The 24,147-nt window shown below is 44.4% G+C and overlaps 1 protein-coding gene and 1 pseudogene across 3 annotated transcripts in view; both read right to left on the bottom strand.

The window, feature by feature from the left end:
* FAM47E (family with sequence similarity 47 member E) overlaps positions 1 to 22,930 on the bottom strand; it is a 33,716-nt gene extending 10,786 nt beyond the window's left edge. The window contains exons 1-5 of one of the 3 annotated variants that reach the window (XM_037050984.1): positions 22,829 to 22,930; positions 21,767 to 21,996; positions 10,527 to 10,677; positions 6,981 to 7,166; positions 2,220 to 2,375 (exon numbers count right to left, since the gene is read on the bottom strand). In XM_037050984.1, the coding sequence (XP_036906879.1) occupies positions 2,220 to 2,375; positions 6,981 to 7,166; positions 10,527 to 10,677; positions 21,767 to 21,813 (540 nt within the window). In that variant the 5' untranslated portion in view covers positions 21,814 to 21,996; positions 22,829 to 22,930. Of the gene's footprint in view, positions 1 to 2,219; positions 2,376 to 6,980; positions 7,167 to 10,526; positions 10,678 to 17,695; positions 17,837 to 21,766; positions 21,997 to 22,828 lie in introns of those variants that run through there. The other 2 variants (XM_037050981.1, XM_037050983.1) reach the window with 2 other exon arrangements.
* Positions 14,816 to 17,313, bottom strand: LOC118990427 (1-acylglycerol-3-phosphate O-acyltransferase ABHD5-like; annotated as a pseudogene).
* Positions 22,931 to 24,147: the final 1,217 nt, after the last annotated feature.

Below are 24,147 nucleotides of genomic sequence, written 5' to 3'. Positions count from 1 at the left end.
TACTGGCACAGGAACAGACACATAGATCAATGAAACAGAAAAGAGAGCCCAGAAATAAATCCAAGTCTCTATGGTCAATTAATCTTTGAAAAGGGACAGGGGCATGAAATGGAGTAAAAATAACCTCTTCAATAAATGGTATTTGGAGATCTGAATAACTACATGCAAAACCAAAAACAAAACATGAAATTAGACCACCAACTTACACCATACACAAAAATAAATCCAAGATGGATAAAAGACTTAAACATAAGTCATGCCACCATAAAAGTCCCAGAAGAGAACATAGGCAGGAAAATCTCAGATATTCCATGCAGCAATATTTTCACCAATATGTCCCCAGGGGCAAGGGACATAAAAGAAAGAATAAACAAATGGGATCTCATCAAATTAAAAAGCTTCTGCAAAGCTAAAGAACACATCAGCAAAATAAAAAGGGAACCAACCATATGGTAAAACATATTTGCCAATGATAGCTCAGACAAGGGTTTGATCTCCAAAATATATAAAAAACTCACACGATTCCACTCTGGGAAGACAAACAATTCAGTTATAAAATGGGCAAAGGATCTGAACAGACACTTCTCCAAGGAAGACATACAGAAAGCCCAGAGACATATGAAAGGATGCTCGGCATCACTAGCCATCAGAGAGATGCAAATTAACACCACAATGAGATTCTACTTCATACGGTCAGAATGGCCATCATAACCAAATCAATAAACAAGAGCTGGCAAGCTTGTGGAGAAAAGGGAACCCTAGTGCACTATTGGTGGGAACACAGACTGGTGTAGCCACAGTGGAAAACAGTATGGAATTTCCTCAAAATGCTAAAAATAGAACTGCCTTTGATCTGGCAATTCTACTGCTGGAATTATACTCTAAGAATCCTAAAACACCTATTCAAAAGAACCTATGCACCCCAATGTCCATAGTAGCATTATTTACAATAGACAAGTGTTGGAAACAGCATAAGTGCCCATCAGTAAATGAGTGGATCAAAAAATTGTGGTACATTTACACAATGGAATGCTATGCAGCAGAGAAAGGAGGAGCTCCTACCTGTCCCAACAGCATGGATACAACTAGAGAATATTATGTTAAGTGAAATAAGCTAGGCAGTGAAAGACAAATACCATATGTCCTCACCTATAAGTGAAACAAATGAGCAAAAAGAACCAGAGATGTGGAAATAAAGAACAAACTGACAGGGACCAGAAGAGAGGGGAGAGGGGGGAAAAGGGGGAATATGTACAAAGGACCCATGGACAAGGACAACGGGGAGGGGACTGTCTTTGGGAGCAGGGGTTGGATGGGGCAGGGGAGAGAAACTGTGGGAGAAATGGGCACAACTGTAACTGAACAACAATAATTAAGAAAAGATTTGATCCAGCCCCACTATGTTCAGGACATTTAAGCATTCATTTGGTTTTCCCTTTCATTTATTTGAATTAAAATTTGAATGTATACGATTATATCATTGCAATTTGGTTAAGATCATTTCATCCTCCAAACAAACCCAATCAATAACCATCAAAACTCATGTGTTAGCAGAAAGACAGTCATGTCATTATAGTCATTGTCCCTTCCTTACGAGCACACTATTGGACCTGTGTCTTGCAAACTGGGGGGCCATAGCCATGCGGTACCACCTACAGTGCACAGGCAGCTCCGTCTTCAGGTGCTACAAAGTGCGATTTATAAAAGCCATTACAGAAGAACTCCATTGTTTTGAACCCTTCCTGTGTCTGAAATCTTGTACTGTAATTTATTTATTTAATAATTTAATAATTTACTGTAAATTATTTCCAAAATTTAAATATTACTTGGTTTTCATGAGCTGATCGTTCTCATTTTGGTAAGCATCTTTACTACCTTTTGCTGTCAATAAACTACTTTTGGAAAAATTATTTGTCTTTAACAATCAGTCTTTAAGAATGTATTTACATAAAAAGAGGACATCTAGACACCTTAAAACAATAGTCTTGAACTATTTTTTAAAGATATTTAATTGAGAAAGTTTTATTATATTTGTAATATGTTATTACAAATTCCCCATTTGATGGGGAATGGCTTTCTCATTGCTGGTTTCAATAGGCAAGCTCTAAGACTTTTGGGAGCCTCTGTGTTACTCCAGAGACTCGGGCTTCAATGTGAGGTCGCGGCGGCACTGTGATGATGTTTAGCTCAGATGATCAAATCACAGCATATAAACCTACCTGTTCCTGCTGCTGCTTTTTTAAAAGCTCATCTTGAGCTTTACGTAAGACCTTGGGGTCAACCAAAGGTTCATCTGCTCTTTGCATTTTCCACAGCTTGGGGTCCAGATACCATGCTCCGTATCTCATCTTCACGTACTTTGGTTTGGCAGGATTCTATAGAAAATAACATAATTCCCAATTTCATTAGTTTTTTTGGTCTGTCGTTTTGATAAAAATTTAGCTTATGAAAACACTAGCATTTATTTTGAATTTATGATTAATCCTTGCCAGAGTACTTCATGATGTTTCAGTATGCTTTGATTTACAAAGGTGACATGAAAAATTCAAGACTGAGAAAATAGCAAGGTGGTTAAGCATGGTCTTTGAATTTAGACAGACATGGGCTCAAATCCAGCCTCCTCCACTTAGAAGATATTGAAGTCCATGGGTAACTTACTTAAATACTTCATCTGTAAACTAAGCTAGCAGTACCACCCCATAGAATTATTGGGAAGATTAAAGGAAAGAATTATTTAAAGCAGCAAAAAATCATGTTAAAATTACGTATTTCGTGAAAGGGTAATGACCTTAAATAATACTTGGTTAACTAAAATGGTAACCCAGCACTGCGCTCAGCCTCATACATACTACTTTTGATCACAATGCTATCCAATGCTCTCTCTTGCCTCTCTAATGGGAAGAAAGAGGAAGGAAAATAGATGTCATTTTGTTCTGTCTCCCATTCCTCAGTAGGGCCTCAGTTGGCTCATAGGCAGATACTGTGGATACAATACCCACATATTGTCTCACCACAATGCGGGGAGGGTCTAATGCTTGGGAAGGACAAAGAAACAAAAAAACACAAAGATGCTGCCCTTCTCTCTCCTCCCCTTTAAACCACAAGGGAGAATGGGTTGGGCATCCAAGGGTCAATCCAGGTACACCTATCTAAAACAGAGAGGATGGAACAAAGGGAAAGAAACTCCCACTTCGCAGAGCTGGATTGAGCATTGTGATCCCTCCCTGCCAAGCATACTGACCACCTTGCTATTTCTAGAGCACTCCCTTCATGCTTTTGCCTCAGGGCCTTTGCACTCACTATTCCTCCTGCCATATGCTTTTCCTCAAGATACACACATGATTTACTCCCGTAGATAATTCACATAATTTTCTCAGTAGTATATTTCCTTGACCACCCAGTTTAAAAATTATAACCAACTCACAACACTCCTCATTTTCCTTCCCTGCCTCATTTTTCTTAATAGCACATATCACCACTTGACATGTTCTATACTGTTCTGGTTGTTTGTCTGTCTCTCCTCTCCCCATACATCCTCTGGCATCTAGAACAATATTTAGGATGCAATATGTGCTCAATAAGTATTTGTTGAATTGAAGTTGGGTTCCTTCACTTTGGCAATAGTTAAGGAGATGGAGGGGACTGTCCTATGTATCACAGGATGTTTAGCACCATCCCTGCCCTCGATCACCCAAATGCCACCCATAGCACCCTCCAAACCGGGATCACCAAAAATGCCATCTCCAGACATTGCCAAATATCCTGGAGTGGGTTGTGGGGGGAAATTACTCATAGTTAAGAACCACTTAATTAAAGGAAGGAAGGGAAGTAAAAGGAAAGGAAGGAAGCAAAATTGAATCTATACCACTACCCTACTGAAGAACTCGAGTCTGGAATCTGTTATATTTGGGGTGGCTGGTATTCTCTTAAGACTCGGCACAAACACAGTTTCTTCTGTGATGCCTTAATTGTGCACCTAACCTCACTCCGTGCTTGGCGAAATCGATTATTTCCTCTATCCTGTACAAACAATGGCATCATTTCACTATAGTTAATCATTTACCTGTTGATCCTGTGCTGTCACGAAAAAGTAGGAATTACTTCTTTCTATCTGCTGCATAGCATTCCACTGTGTAAATGGCCATCATTAACAAATCAACAAACAACAAGTGCTGGCGAGGATGGGGAGAAAAGGGAACCCTATTGCACTATTGGTGAGAATGCAGACTGGTGCAGCCACTGTGGAGAACATTATGGAGTTTCCTCAAAAAGCTAAAAATGGAAAGCTCAGAGTCTTAAAGAACACCAAAGAAAAGAGTGTAGCAGGCCTGAGAGCATGAGAGCTTATAAAAAAATAAACATGGGCACTTCCACGGGTGGAACAAGGTAAATAGATTTACGTTCACACCAGCAACAACCAAAAACCAGAAAAAAAAACAGTATATAGAAAGAAATTATTTTAAAGAACTGAACATTGAATAACAAAAGGCAGTGATGCTCCAGAGACAGGAAACCAACAGGATAAACCCCACAATGGCCACAGCTTACTGTCTGGACAAAGTGAGGAGCCCAGGAGGAGCCTAGAGGACTCTGTGAGTTGAGGAGACAGAACTGAAAATCCAGGAAGATTAAAACAACTCAAGTTTGCAGCTCAGAGATGCACAGAAAGGCAATCCTGGAGGTTTACAGTCTCTCTCTCTGTGCATGTGTGGGAGGAAACTACCAGAGGCCCCAGAAAAAGGCAACTGAACGGATCAGAGGGAACAGGGTCCAGCATGTACACAGGGCCCGGGACAATGCCCATTCTCTCCTGAGAAGTCTAATGATTCACAGGACTCTGGGTAGAACACACAGAACCATCCTGCCTCAGCAGCAGGGCATCAGCCCTAGACTGAATGTTACTTTGGTTCTCCTCAGCAGATCTTAAATGCAAGACCCAGAAAGATCGAACTTTTCCAAGTAACTAACTATATCCCAGAACAAAACTCCAGTCTAGAAGAACACAAAAATACACAGTCCCCAATGAGGTAAGAGGGACAGTGTCCATGCACGCAGACAGGCAAGAAAACATGGTCCACAATGAGGAAATAAATCAGTTAATGGCAACTCACTTAGAACCAATTCAGATGTTAGATTCAGTAGACTAGAACATCAAAAGAGTTATAATTATATTCTGTATGTTCAAAAGATTAAGTAGAGACACAGAAGGTATGCTTTCAAAAAAACTCAAGTTGAACTTCTTAAGATGAAGGTTATAATGTATGGGATGAAAAATACATTGGATGGGATGCACAGCAGAACAGATATTGCAGGGAAAACACGTTAGAGAATTGAAAGAGATGGCAATAGAAATAGACAGGAAAAAGAATAAAAAACTGAACAGAGCAGCAATGAGCTGTGAGATGACTCTATGAAGCCAAATTACATGTAATTACAGTCCTGGGAGTGGGCTTGAGAGACCAAAACATTTGTCTTTAAAAATATTTAAAGAAATAATTGTCAAATCTTTCCAAATTTGATGGTAACTATAAACCCGTGGATGAGAGAGATCTAGCAAACCCCGACCGAGCACAAAACCATGAATAAATACACACCAACATGTGTAATAATAATATTACTGAACACCAGTGAAAAGAGATGTTAGAAAGAGCCAAGGAATAAAACATATCCAGAAAAACAAAGATGACAGGTTTCTCATCATAAACAACACAACCAAAATGACAGTGAAGCAACACATTTAAAGTTCTGAAAACAAACAAACAAACCTAGGATTATGTAACCATGAAATGATCTTTAAAAATGAAGGCAGAATATGGATATTTTTAGACAGACAGAAGCAAAAAGAATTCACCACCCGCAGATCTTCTCTAAAAGAAGTATCAAAGGAAGTCCTTCAGGCAGAAGAGCCATGTGGAAATACATATTTTGAACTTTTGCACAGTGACCTCCATCTGCCAGTCAAAAGTCCAATTTCAGCAATAACCACAGTGTTTTTATAAAGCGTTTGTGCAATTATTTGTAAGTACAAGGACTGAGCAATTTCATCCAGCCCAGCCTCAGGACAAGCAATGACTCAGGCCCCACGTGGGATGGACATAATTTTTCTGTCCATCATCAGTTTGCATTTTACCCTTCAGAAAAATGAGAGGAAAATAGAAAATTTAAAAGAGCTGATGTTAGTGATGAATGCACACTTTTCATAAACCTTATACAACACAGCCAGGGATAGAAAATCACATATGTAAAAAACTAACAATTGTGCTGGATTGTGAAAGACAAGGTAAGTATGTCCAAAATATTGGAAATCTAGTATCAAAGATTATGTGTAAAGTCAAGAGGGTAATTAGAGATTACATATTGTTTTTCACTTTCAGAGAAAGGAACTATCTCTCCACCCCTATCCCCAACTCTCATTTAGGCACTTAAGTCTGTTGGACGGGCACACTCGACTTGTGCGTATGCTTGCAAGAACACGCTGTGTAAAAAAGTGGAAAAGTGCTTAGGGGCCCACAGTACTTTCCTTTGGAAGATAGCACGTTATTTCCCCTTTCTGTCAGCTTGTTCTACATTCACAGGAAATTAGGAATGGGGAACTGGGCAGGGTGTTGATGATCCAGCAAGTGTGCGACCAGAAATGATGGTCGGTCATCAGTTAGGCAACCCTAAAAATCCAAGAATTCTCTAGATATAAAGTGAACAGTGCTCACAATTGTCAACTGCAGCCTTTTACTGTCGCAACAATAGATGTTCACACGTATTTCCACTGACTATTAGAATTTCAACATACGCTGTAAAACACATAAAGAGATGATCTTTATTATGTGTATGAAATATTCACTCATTAAACAAATGTTAAACATAAAGAACAGTCAAGAATTCAACTGAAAAAGACTGGTGCCCCTCGTAGTACCAGAATCCAAGGACATTTCAGACTTTAATACAACTTCACTTTCTTTGATTTTCGGTCTTCTCCCCTTTACCTCAAGTTTCTGCTCTCGTTCCTTGAAAAGTTCTGCTTCCCGCCATTTATTGAGCCCTACACTCTTCTTTAATTCCAGAGGGAGCTGGTCGAGCGTCATCATGCTGAGCTCATAACAGCTTGGTTTGCTCTGACAGTCAAGGTGAAATTGTTTCATCACAAACTCTTCATCAATCTTCAAGCTTGCCTGGAAAAATATCATACTGCCTAAGTCAAGGACAAACGGTGAGTGTTTCTTGCTTTCTCCTTTAATCTAAGGGAGGTATTTGACCGTGGCTGGAGAAGCGGTAGTTTGGAGAAGTAAGAAAGGTTCAGTCAGCATTCACTGGAGATCAGAAGTTCAGCTGACCCTTGAACAACAGGAGGGGGGTTGGGGGGCTGTTGCTTAAGGGTGCTGGCCTCCAGCGCAGTCAAAAATCTTGTATAATTCTTGACTCCCCCAAAATTTAACTGCCCTTGGTATCTGAAGGACGGGCCTGGTAGGAGGGTTGGTTCCAGGACCCCCTATGCCACCCCCCACCCCCCAGCAATGCTCAAGTTCCTTGTATAAAGTGGTGTAGAACAATGCATACAGTCGGCCCTCCACACCTGGACTCCCAACCACGAATGAAAACAGTATGAACATTTATTTTTAAAAATTATGTACAGGTGGGGCAGCACAGTTCAAACCATCTTGTTCAAGGGTCAACTGTATTTAGGGTATGGGGGCCTTTGTCAGTGCCTTAAAAGACAATATAGGACCTGCAAGGAGCAGTGAGTCCCTGAGGAAAAGCGTGGGGCAGGGGAAAATTCAGTCTGTCCAAAAGCAAACTTCTCCAACGCTTTCTAGCAGTGACATCCCTAGAAGTATTTTCCAGCCATATCTAGAAATGTGTTTGTTCTGCTTGCTGACTCTTATAGGGGAAGCCGCCCCATTCAGGGCTCCTGCTGGAGAAGGTGGTCTTAGTCAACAGTAATTTGTGCACAGAACAATGCCCTCCGCTCCCTTCCCCCAACCACAACCAGTGGGAGTGGAGTGTGGAGCTGCACAGTAAAAGCAGCTGATCTGTAGGCCGACCCTTGACCTCTGACCGCTAAAAAATAGTCTGGACTTGAAGGGTAGCAGAACATGCCACTCCAAAATATGCCTCTGGCATAAGAATCATTTTGAGTTGATGGTTTTGAGAAACAACAGCAGAGAAAACAGGAAAAGCTCTGGAAACTGGGCGTAAGTTACCCTTTGGTAAGAGAATAATCTCCATTCATCAGGGTGTCTGTTTCTAATAAGGGTGTACCAGGGAGAGGAGGAAGACTCTAAATCATAAGAAATGCTTATCAATGGAGAAAGCACCTGCTCCAATCTGCAGAGCAAATCGTTTGTTTGTTTACCTAGTTTTCCTGCCCTCCTCCTTATAGCTGGCTCCCCACACATGTTTTTCTTTTTGTCTTTGGCTGAAGATGATATTAAAGCCTGAATTCTAAGCCACCCGGGAGAGCTACTCATTTTCTCTGGGTATTTCCCATATATGGATGGTGCATGCATGTTAATAAACTTCAGCTTACTTTTCTCTCATTAATCTGAACTTTGATATATGAGCAAGCACTAGAGAGGACTGAGAACAGTAGAAGAGAAATTGTATTTTCCTCCTCTACAGATTCAACACAAGTCCACTTTGGGATATATAAACTGGGGAACACAGAGAGAAGGAAGCCATTAGCAACTGACACTGATGTTGAAGTGATATTTATGGAGAGGAGTCATGAAACAGAGTTGGGGACATAATGGAAGGAGTAGAGTCAAAACTAGGCTAAAATAATAACAAAGCAGAAATAGAGCAAGCAGAATCAATTAGTGAAAAATAAACAGCATGGAAGGGGAGTAATAAGCTAATGCTCTGGAGAAAATACCTCTGGGTGACGTGATAGGGACCTAGGTAGCATAGCTGAGGTAAAGATGGTACTTTGATCATAAAGGACTGAAAATAAGGCTGGTCACCAGGGCAGCTAAATTTTAACCTACAGTTCCTAAATTTCCTGCCTAGATTTATAGTCTTTGGTGGTAGGAAAGGGAGAAGTGGAAGGGATGGGATTCAGGTAATCCACTTCCTCCAGATTAAGGACAAGCAGTGGGTCAGGCAACGGGGAGGGTATGCATCACCTGCCTTAGCCAGCAGCCCTGCCCCAGTCACCCTGCAGGAGGAGGCCTGCTTCTCCCACTCCCCCTCATCTGCTGCAGCTGGGCTGGACACGCCCACCTCCTGGCTTTGGGATTAGACAAGAGACCTGATTTGGCCAATGAGCATATTTCATTTCCCTACTCATTGTGAATAATTAGGCACAAGGCATGTGACCCAAGGAGACTAAGCCCTAGACTTTTTCCTTTTAAAGAGGGGTTGCTCTTTTCCCACTTAAATTGCTACATGGTAAGATGGCTACTTTTTCATCTCTTGGGGAAAGACTGCTGGAAAACAGAGTCAGATAGAGGAGAGCATCCAAGAGATGGGGAGAGCAGCTAAAAATGTGTTAGCACCTTGATGCAGTTGGGCCTGCAGCTACTAATACCTCTGGATGGCCCCCTTTTCTTCCCTAATCCAGTCAAAATTAAATTTCAGTCACTTGCCAGTGAGTGATCCTACATATTACTTTGGCCAGAATGGACTCATGCACTCAAAAAAGGGAGCTTGCAAATCCTATAAGGCCTTAAATACAGGAAAAGCATCAGAAATCTCAACATCTACAGGGACCTGAGAACAGGAATATAACTAAATAGGTTCTTGGAAGGAAAGCAAGGAAAACGGTGTTGGTAACAGGGTCAAAACTCTCTTTATATCAGAAAAACTTTTGGTAAAGGTTGCAGTCAACCATAACCACCAGATGAATATAACTGAGCTAAATGAGTTCAAGGAGTGAAGGAAAGAGGGTGAAGAAGATCTTGACATTGAAATTGAAAATTAAAATATGACACAACAGGGTGGGGGTGATGGGAAGATGTTGGCCAAAGGGTCGTAACTCCATTTGTAAGATGGATACATTCTGGAGATCCAATGTCCGGCATAGTGGCCGTGGTTAACCACAGTGCATCACAAACTTGAAAGTTGCTGAGTAGATCTTAAATATTCCCGCCACACGCACACACACACACACACACACACACACACAGGTGGTTATGTGAAGGGACGAATGTAGTAACTGACACTACTGTAATAATCATCTTGCAAAATATCTGTGCATCAAGTCATCACATTGTACATCTTAAACTACACAATGTTGTATGTCAACTACATTTCAGTAAAGCTGGGAAGAAAAAAAGATAGTCACTCAAAAAAACGATGAGACAACCACAATGAAGTGAAATATAAATAATAAACATTCAAATTGTCTGCAAACTTAAAAACTTTCCAGAAATTTCATCTACAAGAAACACTTGTATTATAAATGGTGGGAGAATCAGAAAGATTCCTTTACGACTTTGGTTATTTGACTTAGATTATATACAAATGCTGTTGTTGTTTTTTTTATGAAAGTAACTTTGAGCTTGACTCTGAAAGTTGTATTACTACTAACTTACAGTATCACCAGTCCACTGGCAGAAGTCATTGACTGCTCTGCGTGCATTTTCATAGAGAGGTGAGCCGTCTTCGTGGAGTGAATCCATTCCATTTGTCTTCTTCTTTTCATAAAGCCATGTCCCTTGAGGTGTCAGAGAAATCCTCTTGGGACTAAACAAAATGGAATCATGAAACAATTGCAACATGAGCCACCATGGATGCAAGAGGAATTCAGAGTATCTTGGGAGAAAAGAGATCATAAAACAAGTACTTCCAACAGTTTCTTGCAAGCTCGCACTTATTGTTTTAACTTTTCAAAGATTTCATTACTATTATCAATAGCATAAAGACACACATATCATGATTAGTGACAACAATTAACACTTACATAGCATATTACCATCATAATAAGGTGATTTTTAAGATTATGAGCACCATTTATTAAGACATGTGGACACGAGCCTGGTAAAAGTGCCAATTACTGCGCAAAGCCTCAGACAACCTGGACAAGGAGGAGACATCCTTGACCCCTCTGCCCCTCATCCCTACTCTCCAGCCCGTTCACAAGTCTGATAGAAGTCAACTCTGTCTTCTCATCTGGACTGCTGCAAAGACTCCTCGCTGGTGTCTGCGAATCTTCTCTTATGACCCCAACCCCCCCGATCCATAACCCATTCTCTAAACTTGCAGTCAAAATGATAATTTCAAAATATAAATCTCATCATATCAAACGCAGCCATCTTTCACCCCGAGTTAAACTCTCTTCAAGGGCTTCTTTTTAAGAACTGAGATAAATTCACATGTCATCATAACTAGCTCATGGTTCACTCAGGGTGAAGAAGTTAAAGATGCTCCCAGGGCCACACCGACCCACACTGCTGGAATCTCCAAGGAGATCTCTTCATATAACACTCCTCCCTCGTCCCTACACAGGTTCCAAGCATCTTGAAAAATAACACAAAAGTCAAAGATGAAACCAACGCACCACCTTTGTTACTGACATCGACCACATTGGAGGACATGGGTTTAGGTCCAAGACTTTGTCACTGAAACCCAGAAATAGGCAGACTGTCTAACCCTGGCCCCAGCAGCGTGGACCAGGGTGGACTTCCCTTGAGAAGGGAGAAACAGAGGAGGACTCATGCTTCAAGTGGTCTATCTCATTTCCCAGTGAAAGAAAGGCAGAGCTGAGATGAGCGTGCTCAGTTGTTCTCCCAAATTTACCAGGGGGTTACACTCAGGGACCAGGGCAGTGGAGTTCCTGTCACCTTGTGTTGCTCCCTCACACGTTCAATTTAGTACAGTGGGTCCTCTCTCACTCCACCTCCATGGGGCCACTCGCGTGACTGGCGACGTGTGGCAGAGCCCCTTCCCAACGCCCTGACCGTGGCTCTGGGGCCCTGCAAGTGGTCTGGGTGCTGCGGACGGGCTTGTGTGTCTCTCTGTCACACTCACACTCCTCAGCCCCTACCAGTGACACCATTTCATTTCAAAAGCTAAATGCACATCCCAAATCTATTTCTGTTGACTATACTACCATCTCATTGCATTGACATTTTCAATATTATATGAGCCGAGAAGCCCAGAGTGTAGTACAAAAGAGAGCTGCTTCTATGAAAATGAATATTAGTGCTTTGAAAAGATTCAACAAAGGTGTCATTACTAGTGCGATTCATGTACAAAAGATGACTTGAAGCTCCAAGCAGCAGATCCATACTCAAAAAAAGCTTTTAAAAGACAAGCATGTGAATGTACAGTTATGTTCCAGGGTAAAATAAGATGTTTTAACAACTTAAGTGTCATCTCTTACAAGTTCCTCCGTTAAACTTTTTGGTTTGTTGTTGTTTTATCTTTACAACCAACTACTGGTCTCAATCATGTGAATAAAAGTGCTTCTGCCATCAATAATTAGAGCCACTGTGGGCCGAGCAGCCAGGTTTCCCGCAGTTTCCCTCCTCCCCAGCAGCTCTCAGAGTCGTGCTCACACGCACGTCTGCCCCATTGCTAGATGATTCACACCCATTAATTAAACAACAAAAACTGAATACACAAACCCACTATTTAGAGCAGGATTCCAGGGTCCTTTCCATCCTCCTCAGGAACTTAGTTACTCTTGCTTTTCTAAATTATTCTAAAGATGAGACGCTTCGAGAAGTGAACTCGTAAAATGTTTTTCAGGTGCCAGGAGTGAACTGAGGGGTTTAGAATGGAATTCACAGTCCCAGCTGATCCGAGAGGTTTAGAATAGAATTCACAGTCCCAGCCGGTCTGCAGAATGGTTTTTATAATGTTTTACACATTCCCTCATTTATTCCCCCGATGCTCTCACAGCGAGCCCGAGTCTCTTCCAGTTTCCTGTCAGGATTCAGCACTTCTAGCACCTTTAGTAAGAGCTACCAACAGGAAAGTTTTGGATGGCAGGAAAATGTGCTGAAACCTGGGGCGCCTTGATTCTACCACAAAACAGGTCATCTTGCCCCATTGCTTTTCCTTTGCGGTCAGTCAATGCATTCGTCGGTTTCTGGGTAGAACCTGGGCTGGGTGCTATGGGTGAACTCCCATCACCCAGACATTAGGTAGGCAGCCTTTGAACTGAATTTCCATTTCATCTAGATACCTCTGGGTCTGCCCTGGTCCCCAGCTGCTCCACCGAGTGCTTCTAAAAGATTTATGTCATTGTTGGCTGCCCAGCATCCATTCTTCCTCCTACAAATGCCAGCATCGAGATTTTTCTTTGGCAACCCACCTTCCCATCCACCCTCAGTCCTCATGGTCTAAAGCGGCCTGACCCCATTCTCAGTCCACGGGCAGGCCAGTCCTATCAGGACCTGAATCAGCAACTGGTGTAGGAACAGGCACATAAACCAAGTGGGACTCACAGGAATTAAGCTATGGAATTTTTTCTGAGATATGCAAAAACACCTGTCCTTTTTCTGGGTAGAATTTAAATCTAGAGCTGCTGCTGGTAATTGTAGCACCACTAAAAAGGTCTAGCCTCAGGAAAAAGCTAACACACCTGGCTGGGAGGTCAAATATGGAATAAGTCCCACCATCCCACGTGCCATCTGAGGGAATGTGCAAACAATCTCTCTGTCACGGACTCAACTTCTGACCTGCAGGAGGCAGTGCAGGGAAGCCCTGGGTGGAAAATAGTTGGTTTGAATTCCAATTGTCCCTCCCACAGACGTCTCTGGCCCTGATTATTTCTTTCCTGGTTCATTGCACATGAGCATATTTCGAGTGTCTACCATTCGTGCTGTATCGGTGGTACACAGTGAAAGACACAGAGACCCTGCCCTATGGAGCTTTTAGTCTAGTGAGAAGCCCAGTGGTGACAAGCGCTATGCTGAAAAATACAGATCATGGTAAGGGATAGAGAATGAGGGTGGAAAGGAAATGTTATTATGTACAGTCTCTCAAAGTAGGAGACATTCCAGCCAAGATCTGAAGAAAGTGAAGGAGTGAGCCAGGCAGACTTGGGGGGCAAGTGACCCAGACACAGGAACAGGGAGCTGCACCGGAATGCCTTTAATGTTCACAGGGCAGGCAGGCAGGCGATCACAGCGGCTGTGGCGGGTGAGAGCAGAGGAGTGGGCAGTGAGGATGGAGAGGGAGCACAAGAGGGGTGGGGTGGAGAGCAAGCAAGGAGGGCCTTTCAGACAACAGCAAGGACTTAACTCGAGTGAGAAGGGGCCACTGGGGGACTTTGCAGAAGTGTTCATGTCTCTGAACAACTGTCCCGCTCTTGGGCGGGGGCGGGGAGGCGAGAAAGCACTGCTCGTTTTTTGCCCAGTATCATTCTGCTCTTTTCCCTTAAATGTAATAATTATGTTCTGTATTAAGTTCAACATTGCAATACCCAATCAAGAACCTCAATTTTCTAGACTTTCTAACATCTTGGAGTGGTGAGATGAATGAATTGCTTACTGGGAAAGCTATCGCAGAAGACACCTGAACACTGTGAGGGTCAAGGATGCCAACCTCCGCAGAGTCAAAAAACAAGGTAGAAATTTTGACTCTATAGTGGGCCCTTAGCATCTGTGCATTCAGCCAACTGAGTTCAAAAACGGTATTTTAGATCTGTGGTTGGGAATCTGCAGTTGGGAATCCTGTGTCTGTTGTTGGGATTCTGTCTTCTGTATTTGGTTGGTTGAACCTGGGTAAGTGAAACCCATCGCGAGGACGGGCCAACTGTATATCTCGAAAAATCCCCCTATAAGCGGACCTGTGCAGTTTGGCCCTATTGGAGGGTCAACTGTATTTGCCTAATGAAAAGACAGTCAGCTGACATGTACCCTTTAACCTTTGCCCCTTCCCCCTTCTTGCTGGGAAGACTGTGCCTGGACGCATGGAAGCCATTTTGAGATACAGAACTAGAGACGTATGGTGGGGATTATGGAACTGAAAGATGCCTGGGACCGTGGTGACATAACGGAGCTTCGGCCCAACCTGAGCCTGACAGTTTGGTGAACGTTCCCTGTGAGTCTGCAGGTTCGCATACGCCTTATACCCATCAGTTAGTAAGAATTTGTTGACACCTCTTAAGAGCGGGTCTGGGTGACATAAGCAAGACGGAACAGTTCCTTCCCACTGTGTTCCTCCCTGCGAAAATCACAGGCAGAGTAGACTGGTGGGGTGTCTTCAGCGGGGAAGTCGAATGTTTCCAGTGTGCTGGACCTTCCTAAGTTGTGCACCCTCGTGGGGAGCCGAGGGAAATGCTGCAGAAAGGGAGCTGCTCCAACCCCCGTGGGAACGCTCACCCTGGGGAGACTCCTCGGCCTCTCCTCTGTACAAGCATGTCATTCCCTAGAGGGAACTCCCCAGGTATCTAAGGAGTTATTTTCTAGGCCCCAGGGAAAGCCCTGCCACAACCCTAGGACAGGAGATCTTCTCCCAGACTTGGGTGGCAGGCCAAGGGATGTGGGGTCAGCTGGGCTTCACTGTCCGCCACGAGCATCTTCTGTACCTGCCGGGCTGGCAAGAGCTAGGAACACAGATCTACTTCCTTGGGCAGCTGTGCTGCCTCCTTGGGGTGGGAGGTCTGGGGACTTGGTGACTTGTCGGGGGAACAGAGTGCTTTTGAGAGCCCTGAGTAATTGTACCTTCCCAAGGAATTCACCCATACCAGAAATCATCCAGTCTGCTTCTCAGAAACACAAACTGCTTTGTGGGCATGAAGGTGGGGAATGTCAGCCTGCTCTTGGGCAGGTACTCTCTATACTTGGAAGACAACAGGCCCAGTTATATGGACCACAAGGATTGGGGTAAGAAAAGGAGGCTGAAAGGAGGCTTTTTTGAGGAAAGGTAGGGGAAGAGGGGTTCATATGGAAAGGCTGAGTTAGTCATACTCCTAGTTCAGGGCACATTATCACTGGTCCGTGCAAGGCCTCTCTCGTCTTCTTTACTCCCGAAACTGGGATGTCAGGGCCCACTTTCAGGGCCCACTTACTGCAACTGGTTCCAAACTGCACAGGGTCCAGTTCACTGGAGCATTGGCCTTTTTGCCCATCCAGAAGGAACAGTCACATTTTTTAACGCTGTCTCACCATTTGGAGTCTGTACATCACAGTGGGACATGTATTCTGTCATAGTATCATCTTCAAACATTGAAGAATACTCCCATTCGAAATCAGGCCTTAGACGCTATATTAGACTTAAACCAAATGGCCCTGAGATCCTGAGTTCAGCTAAAGGGTTGCAGGGAGTCAATACTGCTCCCAAGGCCCTGATCCCAGCTGGGATTGTTCTGTCTTGATCAGCAAGGTCCATGGCTTGGGGAAACCCCAAGGCTCCACTAAAATGAGATGATTAACCCTTCACGGGTACTACAGTGACTAAGCAGCGGCCGAGATACCGCACAGGTTAAATCCAAGCAAGATCATTTTGTTCAGGCCTAGGGCACATCTCCACTCTTTAATGGATTCCACAAACTGATTCTCCACTTCTTCCGCATCACTGTCAAACACGGGTCTACCACTTCTCCAAAGCCCAACAGGTCAAGAATGCACGAGGCTCTATTGGTGCAAAAACCTCCAAAATTCAGTGTCCAGAGCCCAAACCTGCTCCAAAACCATCAAGGAGGACAAGTAGGGTCTTATTTGAAACACTGTGAGAGAACTTCAGTGTCCATATTTTATTTCCAGTCTATAATTATTCCAAAACGACAAGTTAGAAAATGAAAGGGGATAGCCAAAGAGCTCCCAATGGCCACCATGTACACATACCATGTGCCAGTAACTGCTTCTCACGTGCTATGATGGATGGTCCTCACAACAATCCTGTAAAACTGAATCTTCTTATCTCCATTTTACACTTCAGAAAACATAGCCCAGAAGGGGCAACTAACTTGCCTAAGGTAACCTTGTAAGCAAGAGGAGCCCTGGCCTTCGAGTTCAGCCCTTCTGATTCTACACTTGGGGACCCTTACCACGTCATCGAGCCTCCAAGAGAGCAAAATTCCTCCTCATATATAACTCAAGCAATCAGCAAAGGCAAAACGCCTCGGACTCATGCCCTGTGGCCGTGACACTAGTCATTGAAAATGGCAACAAACCCCCCCAGGATGCAAGACACAAGGTCAGCTTGTGCCAGTCACCAGTGGGTAGCCAAGGGCTCCAGGTGCATCCAACCCCTCACAGGGGATGCAGGGATCCACTTTGTTGGCCAACCCCACAAGAACTGTGTGTCTAGGCGGAACCAGTCTCCACAGAGGACTCTATGGCGATCACTTTCCCACCTGGAAGAGGTGTTTGAATCTAAATCCCCTGGGGGTAGCAAGGAAAACAGAATAAAAACTGTCCTACGCATTGAGCAGTATCAAGCTCTGGTTATGTTATAGTCATTTAGGTGCTGGAGACGTTGAATAGGAAAGGCAGGCAGGACTGCAGCCGAACCCTGCTTGGCTACCTGCCCCCCCAACCCCAGGCAGGCCCAGGCCCAGCCAGGTCCAGGCCCAGAATGAGTCCCAGTCCCAGCCCCAGCTCCAGCCCCAGCCCCAGCTCCAGCCCCAGCCCCAGCCCCAGGCCCAGCCTTAGACCAAGGCCCAGCCCCAGATCTAGCCCTAGAGCCAGCTCGGGCGCCAGCCCCAGCTTTAGCCTCAGATCCAGGCGTAAGCCCAGCCCCCCGCCCCAGCTCGGTTCCAGCAAAAATAAGTTTCAAGCGCCCCGCACGTGTCACCCGCGGCCTTTACCAGGGCTTGCAGTTTCTGCCAACCCTGTTCGGCGCACTAGGCCTTCGGTCCACCATAGTTGCACCGGCTCCGCCGTTAGAGCTGCGCGTGGTCTTTGTGCTTTCTGGCCTTTCCGGTTGCTAGGAGACCACATAGCCACTTGCGGATCTGTTTTCGGGGGAGGGGTGGCTGGCAGCTCAGGCGCCCCGCCCCCAGAAGCCCAGAGTTTTGAGACAATGGGTCCTTGCACAATACAATCCTCCAACACCCCAGGGAACTCCCGCCCCGGCTTGAGAGGGAAGGGAGAGGACCAAGTCCTTGGTTTAATTTTATTTTAATCTGCTGGGAAGATGTTTTCATCTTTCCACTGAGATTTACCTTAAGCTTATCCATGTCTGTTTTGCTCACTACCTTTTCAAAAAAATGTTTGTCAAAGGGAAGAAAGGAAGAGAGTAGCTGGCTGGAGAGATAGCAAGAGAAAGAAAGAGGGAAGAGAGGGAAAGGAATAGAGTGATTCCAATGGTGAGAAGGACTTTTAGCAAGAAATATTTTCTTGGAGGTCTTGGAACTGTCTGGGCATCACAGCCTCTGCCGGTGAGAATCCTAGTCACCAGCTGATTTCCAGAGTCCATTGCAGCTTGTATGTAATTTTGTTCTTTTGCCTTGACCCACATCCAGCAGGGAAATTACTGTCCAGTTGGTCCTGGTAGGCAGATGCTCATGTGTATGTGCATTACGTGAGAATGTTTGGGTTTTGCTAAAATTTCTCGCTACTTCTGAAGTGTTTCTGATTTAAATATTAAAGCATGGCTCCCAGAGAAAATAGCAGGAAAGCATTCTCCTGTCTCAAAATTATTACAGTAGTTAAATTCTGTCTGTTATGGGAAACTAATTTTTGTAGTCATGTAACGATGTCTTCTCATTTTCAGACTCTCTGGAGAAAAATAAGCTCCATCTTTGGGGATTTATTAAATTTGTGGATGGTATAAAAGGTACCCTGACTGATAATAGTTTCAGCATCTTCACTTGTGTGTGATCAGCTGCCTTCTCCGTGCACAGTTGGAGACCCCTGGAGTCCCACCACCTCAGATGAGTCCTTATCCTGCCACTTAATAATTATGCTCTCCTGGGCACAGTTACTTAAATGTTTTCAAGCTTCATTGATTTCCTACTCTGAAAATGGGGGAAATAATAGTATCTGCCTATAGGGTTGTTGGGAGAGTCAATGAGATAAGGAATGCAAAATACTTAACATAGGGCTGGCAATGTAGAATCCCTCAGTAACTGCTGAGTACTATTGTCATCTCAGCTGTGAGATGGAGATGGGTGAATTTGCCTTCCTACCTCACAAAGTTGTTATAGGAATCAGTTAATGGAGAAAGGTACAAATATAATCATTATAAGGAGCCTGATCAGTTGTTTTTTCTATCTTTGATAATAGCTTTGATATAGTTTGATTGACTGTAAATTCAAGTTTAATTACTTTGAGGAAGTAGGATTTTCTCCATAAGACTGAGGTAAGGACCATGTCTGTCTTGCTCCTAGTACTGTGTCCGGCACACTGTAGATCCTCTCTGAATAGCTATTGTCTGTTCCAACCATGCTAGACACTTGGGATGCTGGGCAAAGGAAGATAAACAGATTTGGTCTTTGCCAGCTTGGTACTTCATTTCTAGTGTTTGTTGCATGAGTTTTTTTAAAAGCACCTATTTTCATGAATTTTGCATCCTCACAATATTTGTTCCATGTATTAATTTTGTCCATGAGCTGGCTCCCAACCAGGTGAGTGAGGGGGTGCAGAAGGAAAAAGGGGCAAGACATTGCCTGCCCTTCATTTTCTTTCCTGGTTCCAATGTCCTACATGTGGCAGAAAGATCCTAATTCCCAGCCAATTCAGCCTAGTGTCATCATGCTCCTCAGGTTGCACAGTGTCTTTGCCCCTTCTCCTGTTGCCATGATTTGGAAGATGGTAGGAGGTTTTCTAGTCATCTACAGCATCTGTTTCCAGAGAAGAGCATCACACACAGTGGGGCTGGTTTGTTTACCCTTTACCCAGGTGTATGGAAATCTATCACGCTCACTGAAACTTCAGTCCTCTCCATCACCTCTGGCATTTCCCAACCCCTCCCCTACTCTAGGGAAGGCATACTTTTGCAGTGTCTCCAGGGTCCTTCCCTGCTCCCCAAGGTTCTTGCCAGGTCTCCCTGTTACAATTCCTCCCTTTAACACTTCTGGACCTTTGTAATCTTACAAAGGCAAATAGGGGAAGGTCTTGTTTTTCTGTAGCTACTTCCTGCTGGCTAAGGATGTAGTCCTACCCTAAGGATGTAGTCCTACCCTAAGGATGTAGTCCTACCCTTCTCTGGGTCCAGAGAACAAAACTGGGGATTGGGAATTGAGGGAAGCCTTCATACAAGGGAGGAGGATTTTGCAAAGCCCAGGTCAGTTGGCTGTCTCTGGGAAGTAGCATAAGCAATGTCCAAAGGATGACATTGCTGGACATCCAAAATACAAGGATGGCAGAGTTGGCCCCCTTGTATTTTGGAAGTGACAAATTTGAAAAGAGGGTTAGAAGGCATAATCAGAACCATAATAACTAAGTGACAAAGGTAGAGACTAACTCTACAATATCCCAGATTAAGAAGGAGTGGCTTCCCTGGAGGAAGGTGTGCAAGGCATGTCACATCTGTCCAAAGCTCTTTTGTTCACTATATTTAACTTAACTTAGGCAGAGGGGAATATTTTAAGATTATCCCACCCCCAAAGAATTGTGGGTTTTTGTTTGTCTGTATCATAGGGAAGAAAAGGAAAACAGTTTAAAGCAAACTCAGTTGAAAGCACAATACTTCACCAACTCGACCATCTAGTCTAGCCAAACCCTTGAGTCTTAGGAGGCAGCAATGCAGGTGGGCTTCTAAAGTGAGGTCCATACTGTATAAACAAACACCCATGTAAATGAGGTTGTAGGCATATACCCTATGAAAACAGAAGGAAGGACACAAAGGTTAATTCACACCATAAATCATAAACCAGTCTCTGAGTCTGCAATACTGTCTTTTGAGAAGATGTCCAGTTGTAAGACCTTTGTTGGAATGATGTTAAACAGTGGCGATTTGATAAATTCTTCTTCTTTTCTTACATAAATTCTTCTTGCCTGTAAATTGAACATCCCTGGTGATGTCATCAGGTATTGCAGTAAGATTGGTATGCAGAATCCAGTTCAGCTTTCAAGTGAAAACAAAACTTTGAGGACAGTTTCCCATATTAGAGTCCAATTTTCTCAACTCAATATTATGATTTTTCTTGAAATGTATTTTTTTCCTTAATATTACCCCAATGGTCATCAAAGGGACTGCATTAGGTTCAGTTTTTAACTTTTCCTGATTATTTGCATAAACACAATAACAACAGCAATTCATCATGAAGGCTCTATAAATTTGTTTTTCTGAAACTGATATGAGTAATCTTTAGATTGAGCTTTAGTCAGCCCTTCAGGGCACAGAAGCCAAGTCACACAACTGCCATACAGCTTTGCCTGCAGTACCCATGTTTCTCAAGTCCCTGAGGTTCTCAATATGCCTTAAGTTCCTTCCTTGCCATTTTCTAGGAAAGCAATCTTCCCGGGGACCTGCATGGGAAGCCAGAGGACCAAATAGTGGCTCCTGAACAGTGCCCCCCCAAAGTTTAAGTGACCCTCACCCATACTTAGAGTCTGTCTCCTTCCCAGACCTGATTTTTCAGTGGCTCCCCAGAACTTGGGCAGTCCTCAATGAGACCCCCCCTTCATGGTTCTCAGATTGGTCCTTGTTGGACACTAGTTCATGGACTCCAGAGCTCAAACAATCCCCATCAGATCTCAGTTGAGAGTTTAAATGGTCTTTCTTGGACCCCAACTTGTGATCCTTAGAACTGGAGCTATCCCCATCAAATCAAGTTGTGCAGAAACCCGAACAGCACCCATGTGACGCATAGCCTGAGTGGTGAAGCAACCACATGGCCTGTAGCCAGAATGGCAGGGGTAACAGGCCAGGCTCCAACAGAACCCACACAGCACACTGCCCAACCCCTAGTGTGCATGCTGGCTACACTCACCTGGTCTTGGGATCCCTTTCCTCCCCAGACCTGTTTCCTTCCACCATCTTGATGTTCCCAGTGACTGGCACCTTGAGCTGAGGTAAAGGGAAATTCCTTGAGATTGGGAAATCCTCACAGCTGCATTCTCTGGGTCAACCAGCCAGAGGCAGCTGGGACCTGACTGAGGTCCACTTTGTCCCACATGGGTGTTGCCAAAACTGTCATCAAACAAAGTGGGATTTGGCAACCTATAATCAAATACAGGTATGAAACAGAGATGGGTGGGGAAGAAAAAAGTTCTTTATTAATTAAAATGTTGCCTCATTTGAGGGAGTGGGAAATGCCCAGCTCCAGGCCAATCTTTTCCACATAACTTAGAAAGAACTCAGCTACCCCTGGAACCAGAGTTGGTATGCAGAAATCCCACTCCAGTTTTATTCCGGAGCCCAAGTCTGCTATGCAAATGAGGAGGACAGCTTTTTGGTTTCACCTTCTCTCTTCCTGCAGTGCGTACTTGTGGGGTCGGCATTGCCATTGCTCACTTCACCTTCTCATTCTTGGGGCCCGAGGCCCCTACCAGACCACTGAAGCTAGTCATGTGAAGGCAGAGGGGCTCCATCCACAAAGGTCTAGCCCCCCAGGCTGCTCACACCACCGTGGCCAGCAAGCATACCAGACCATGTATCTATATGCTGATCTCAGAGCACAAGAAGGGGCATAGTTCAGGACCCGTGCAGTGGGAACCCACAGCCTCCCACAGGCCACACTGCCAGGTGTACCAAGGGCAAGGCTCAGAATTAGGGACTTGGCCTCCATGAACCAACTCCTGACCCAGCTCCAGGCTTATCCCTAGGCCCAGGCCCAGTCTCAAACCCAAGTCCAGCCCAGTCCCACCTTTAGCTCAAGCTCCAGCCTAGATCCAATACCCACCCTTGACCCCACCCTCACTGCAGACCCAGCTCAGGCCCAGCCTTTGACGCAGCTCCAGTTCCAGCCCTAGCCCCAGCATTAGCCCCGTCACCCATCCTAGCCCCAACTCCACCCCCAGCAAAAGGGTTTTCCAGAGTCCCCACATTGCACCTGTGCCATTTATCAGGGTCTGCAGTTCATGCCAATCAGGTTTAATGCCCTAGGCTGGAATAGCCCCCTTTGGTCTGCCATTGTTGCCACGCACTGGCTTGGTGTAACCTCTGAGCCTTTCAATGTTGTGCCTTCTGGTCTCTCAGGTTGCTAGGAGATCACATAGCCACATGCTGTTGAATAGCCACTAGCCATTCCCCAGGGCTAGTAAGAAAGGCCTAGAGTCACGCCCACTCTTTTTTAGGCCCTTGGAATATTAAAATAATTAGTAAATAACAAAACATGGTGTTGTGATTTCTATCATGCTGCAACAAACCACCTTAAAACTTAGAGGTTAATGCACATTCATTCATTTGCTCACAACTCTGCAGTTTGGGCAGGGCTCAGCTGGGAGGTCTTGTCATCTCTGTTCCCAGCAGCATATGACTCGATTCATCTGGGAGTTAGATGGGCTGTGACATCTCTGGTGGCCTCTCATTCTGCGGTTCCCTCTCATCCACAAGTGGAATCCGAGCTACCACAGTAGTTAGATCCCAAGTAGGTAAAGGAAGGAGCTGCTAGGTCCCTGAACCGTCCGCTCCTAGAACTGTCCTCTATCATGAGTTCCGTCACATTTTCTTGGTTGAAGCAGGGGGCAAGACCAGCCCAGATTTAAGTGGAGGGTGATAAACTCCACCTTTGATTGGAGCAGCAGCAGGAGCCCACAAAGAAAGGAAGAGTTGTTGATCATTGTATTTGGAGATTGCTTACCATACGGGGCGGTAAAAATTGTGGTGTATTTCAAATGTTTATATTTAACACCTTCACACTTTGAATATTCAAGTATGCAATGACTATATACGATGAACCTCCTTGGAGAATAAGATCAATATAAACTTAATATATCAATACACATTTATTCTAAATTTAAGGTAGGGCACAAAGAACCCTTCTTGCTTCCCGTGGTCTTAGACTCTGTTCTCCTGGAGCCTGCCTCAGAGTCTGGGAAGGAAGTACTTTTTCTCTCTGAGTCCGGAACGACTGTGTAATTCATAACAGGCACCAACAGTCACTCATTCCCAAGGGCACCTGGTCTTCTCAAAGTTCTTTTTCTTCTGACTGTAGGTATAGTGAGATCATAGGGAAAGCTCCTGATTGGCTCCCTGCCAGGGCATTATCGGCCTCCCCGCCTACATAGTAGCACTAATCTCTCCCCACTCGGTCTGCCCCTGCGGAGTGTGATGGGGGTTATCAGTCTGTGCGCCTGCCATGCAGCGGCCGCGCCCTGGATGGAGAGGTGGCGTCTCGCCTGGAGGGTGAAATGATTCTGTGCCACCCAC

Source organism: Sturnira hondurensis, unplaced genomic scaffold, assembly GCF_014824575.4.
Source record: "Sturnira hondurensis isolate 20B ecotype Veracruz unplaced genomic scaffold, ASM1482457v3 Scaffold0007036, whole genome shotgun sequence".
NCBI lineage: Eukaryota > Metazoa > Chordata > Mammalia > Chiroptera > Phyllostomidae > Sturnira > Sturnira hondurensis.
The sequence above is the reverse complement of the archived record's forward strand: the minus strand, read 5'-3'. Positions and strand labels throughout refer to the sequence as shown.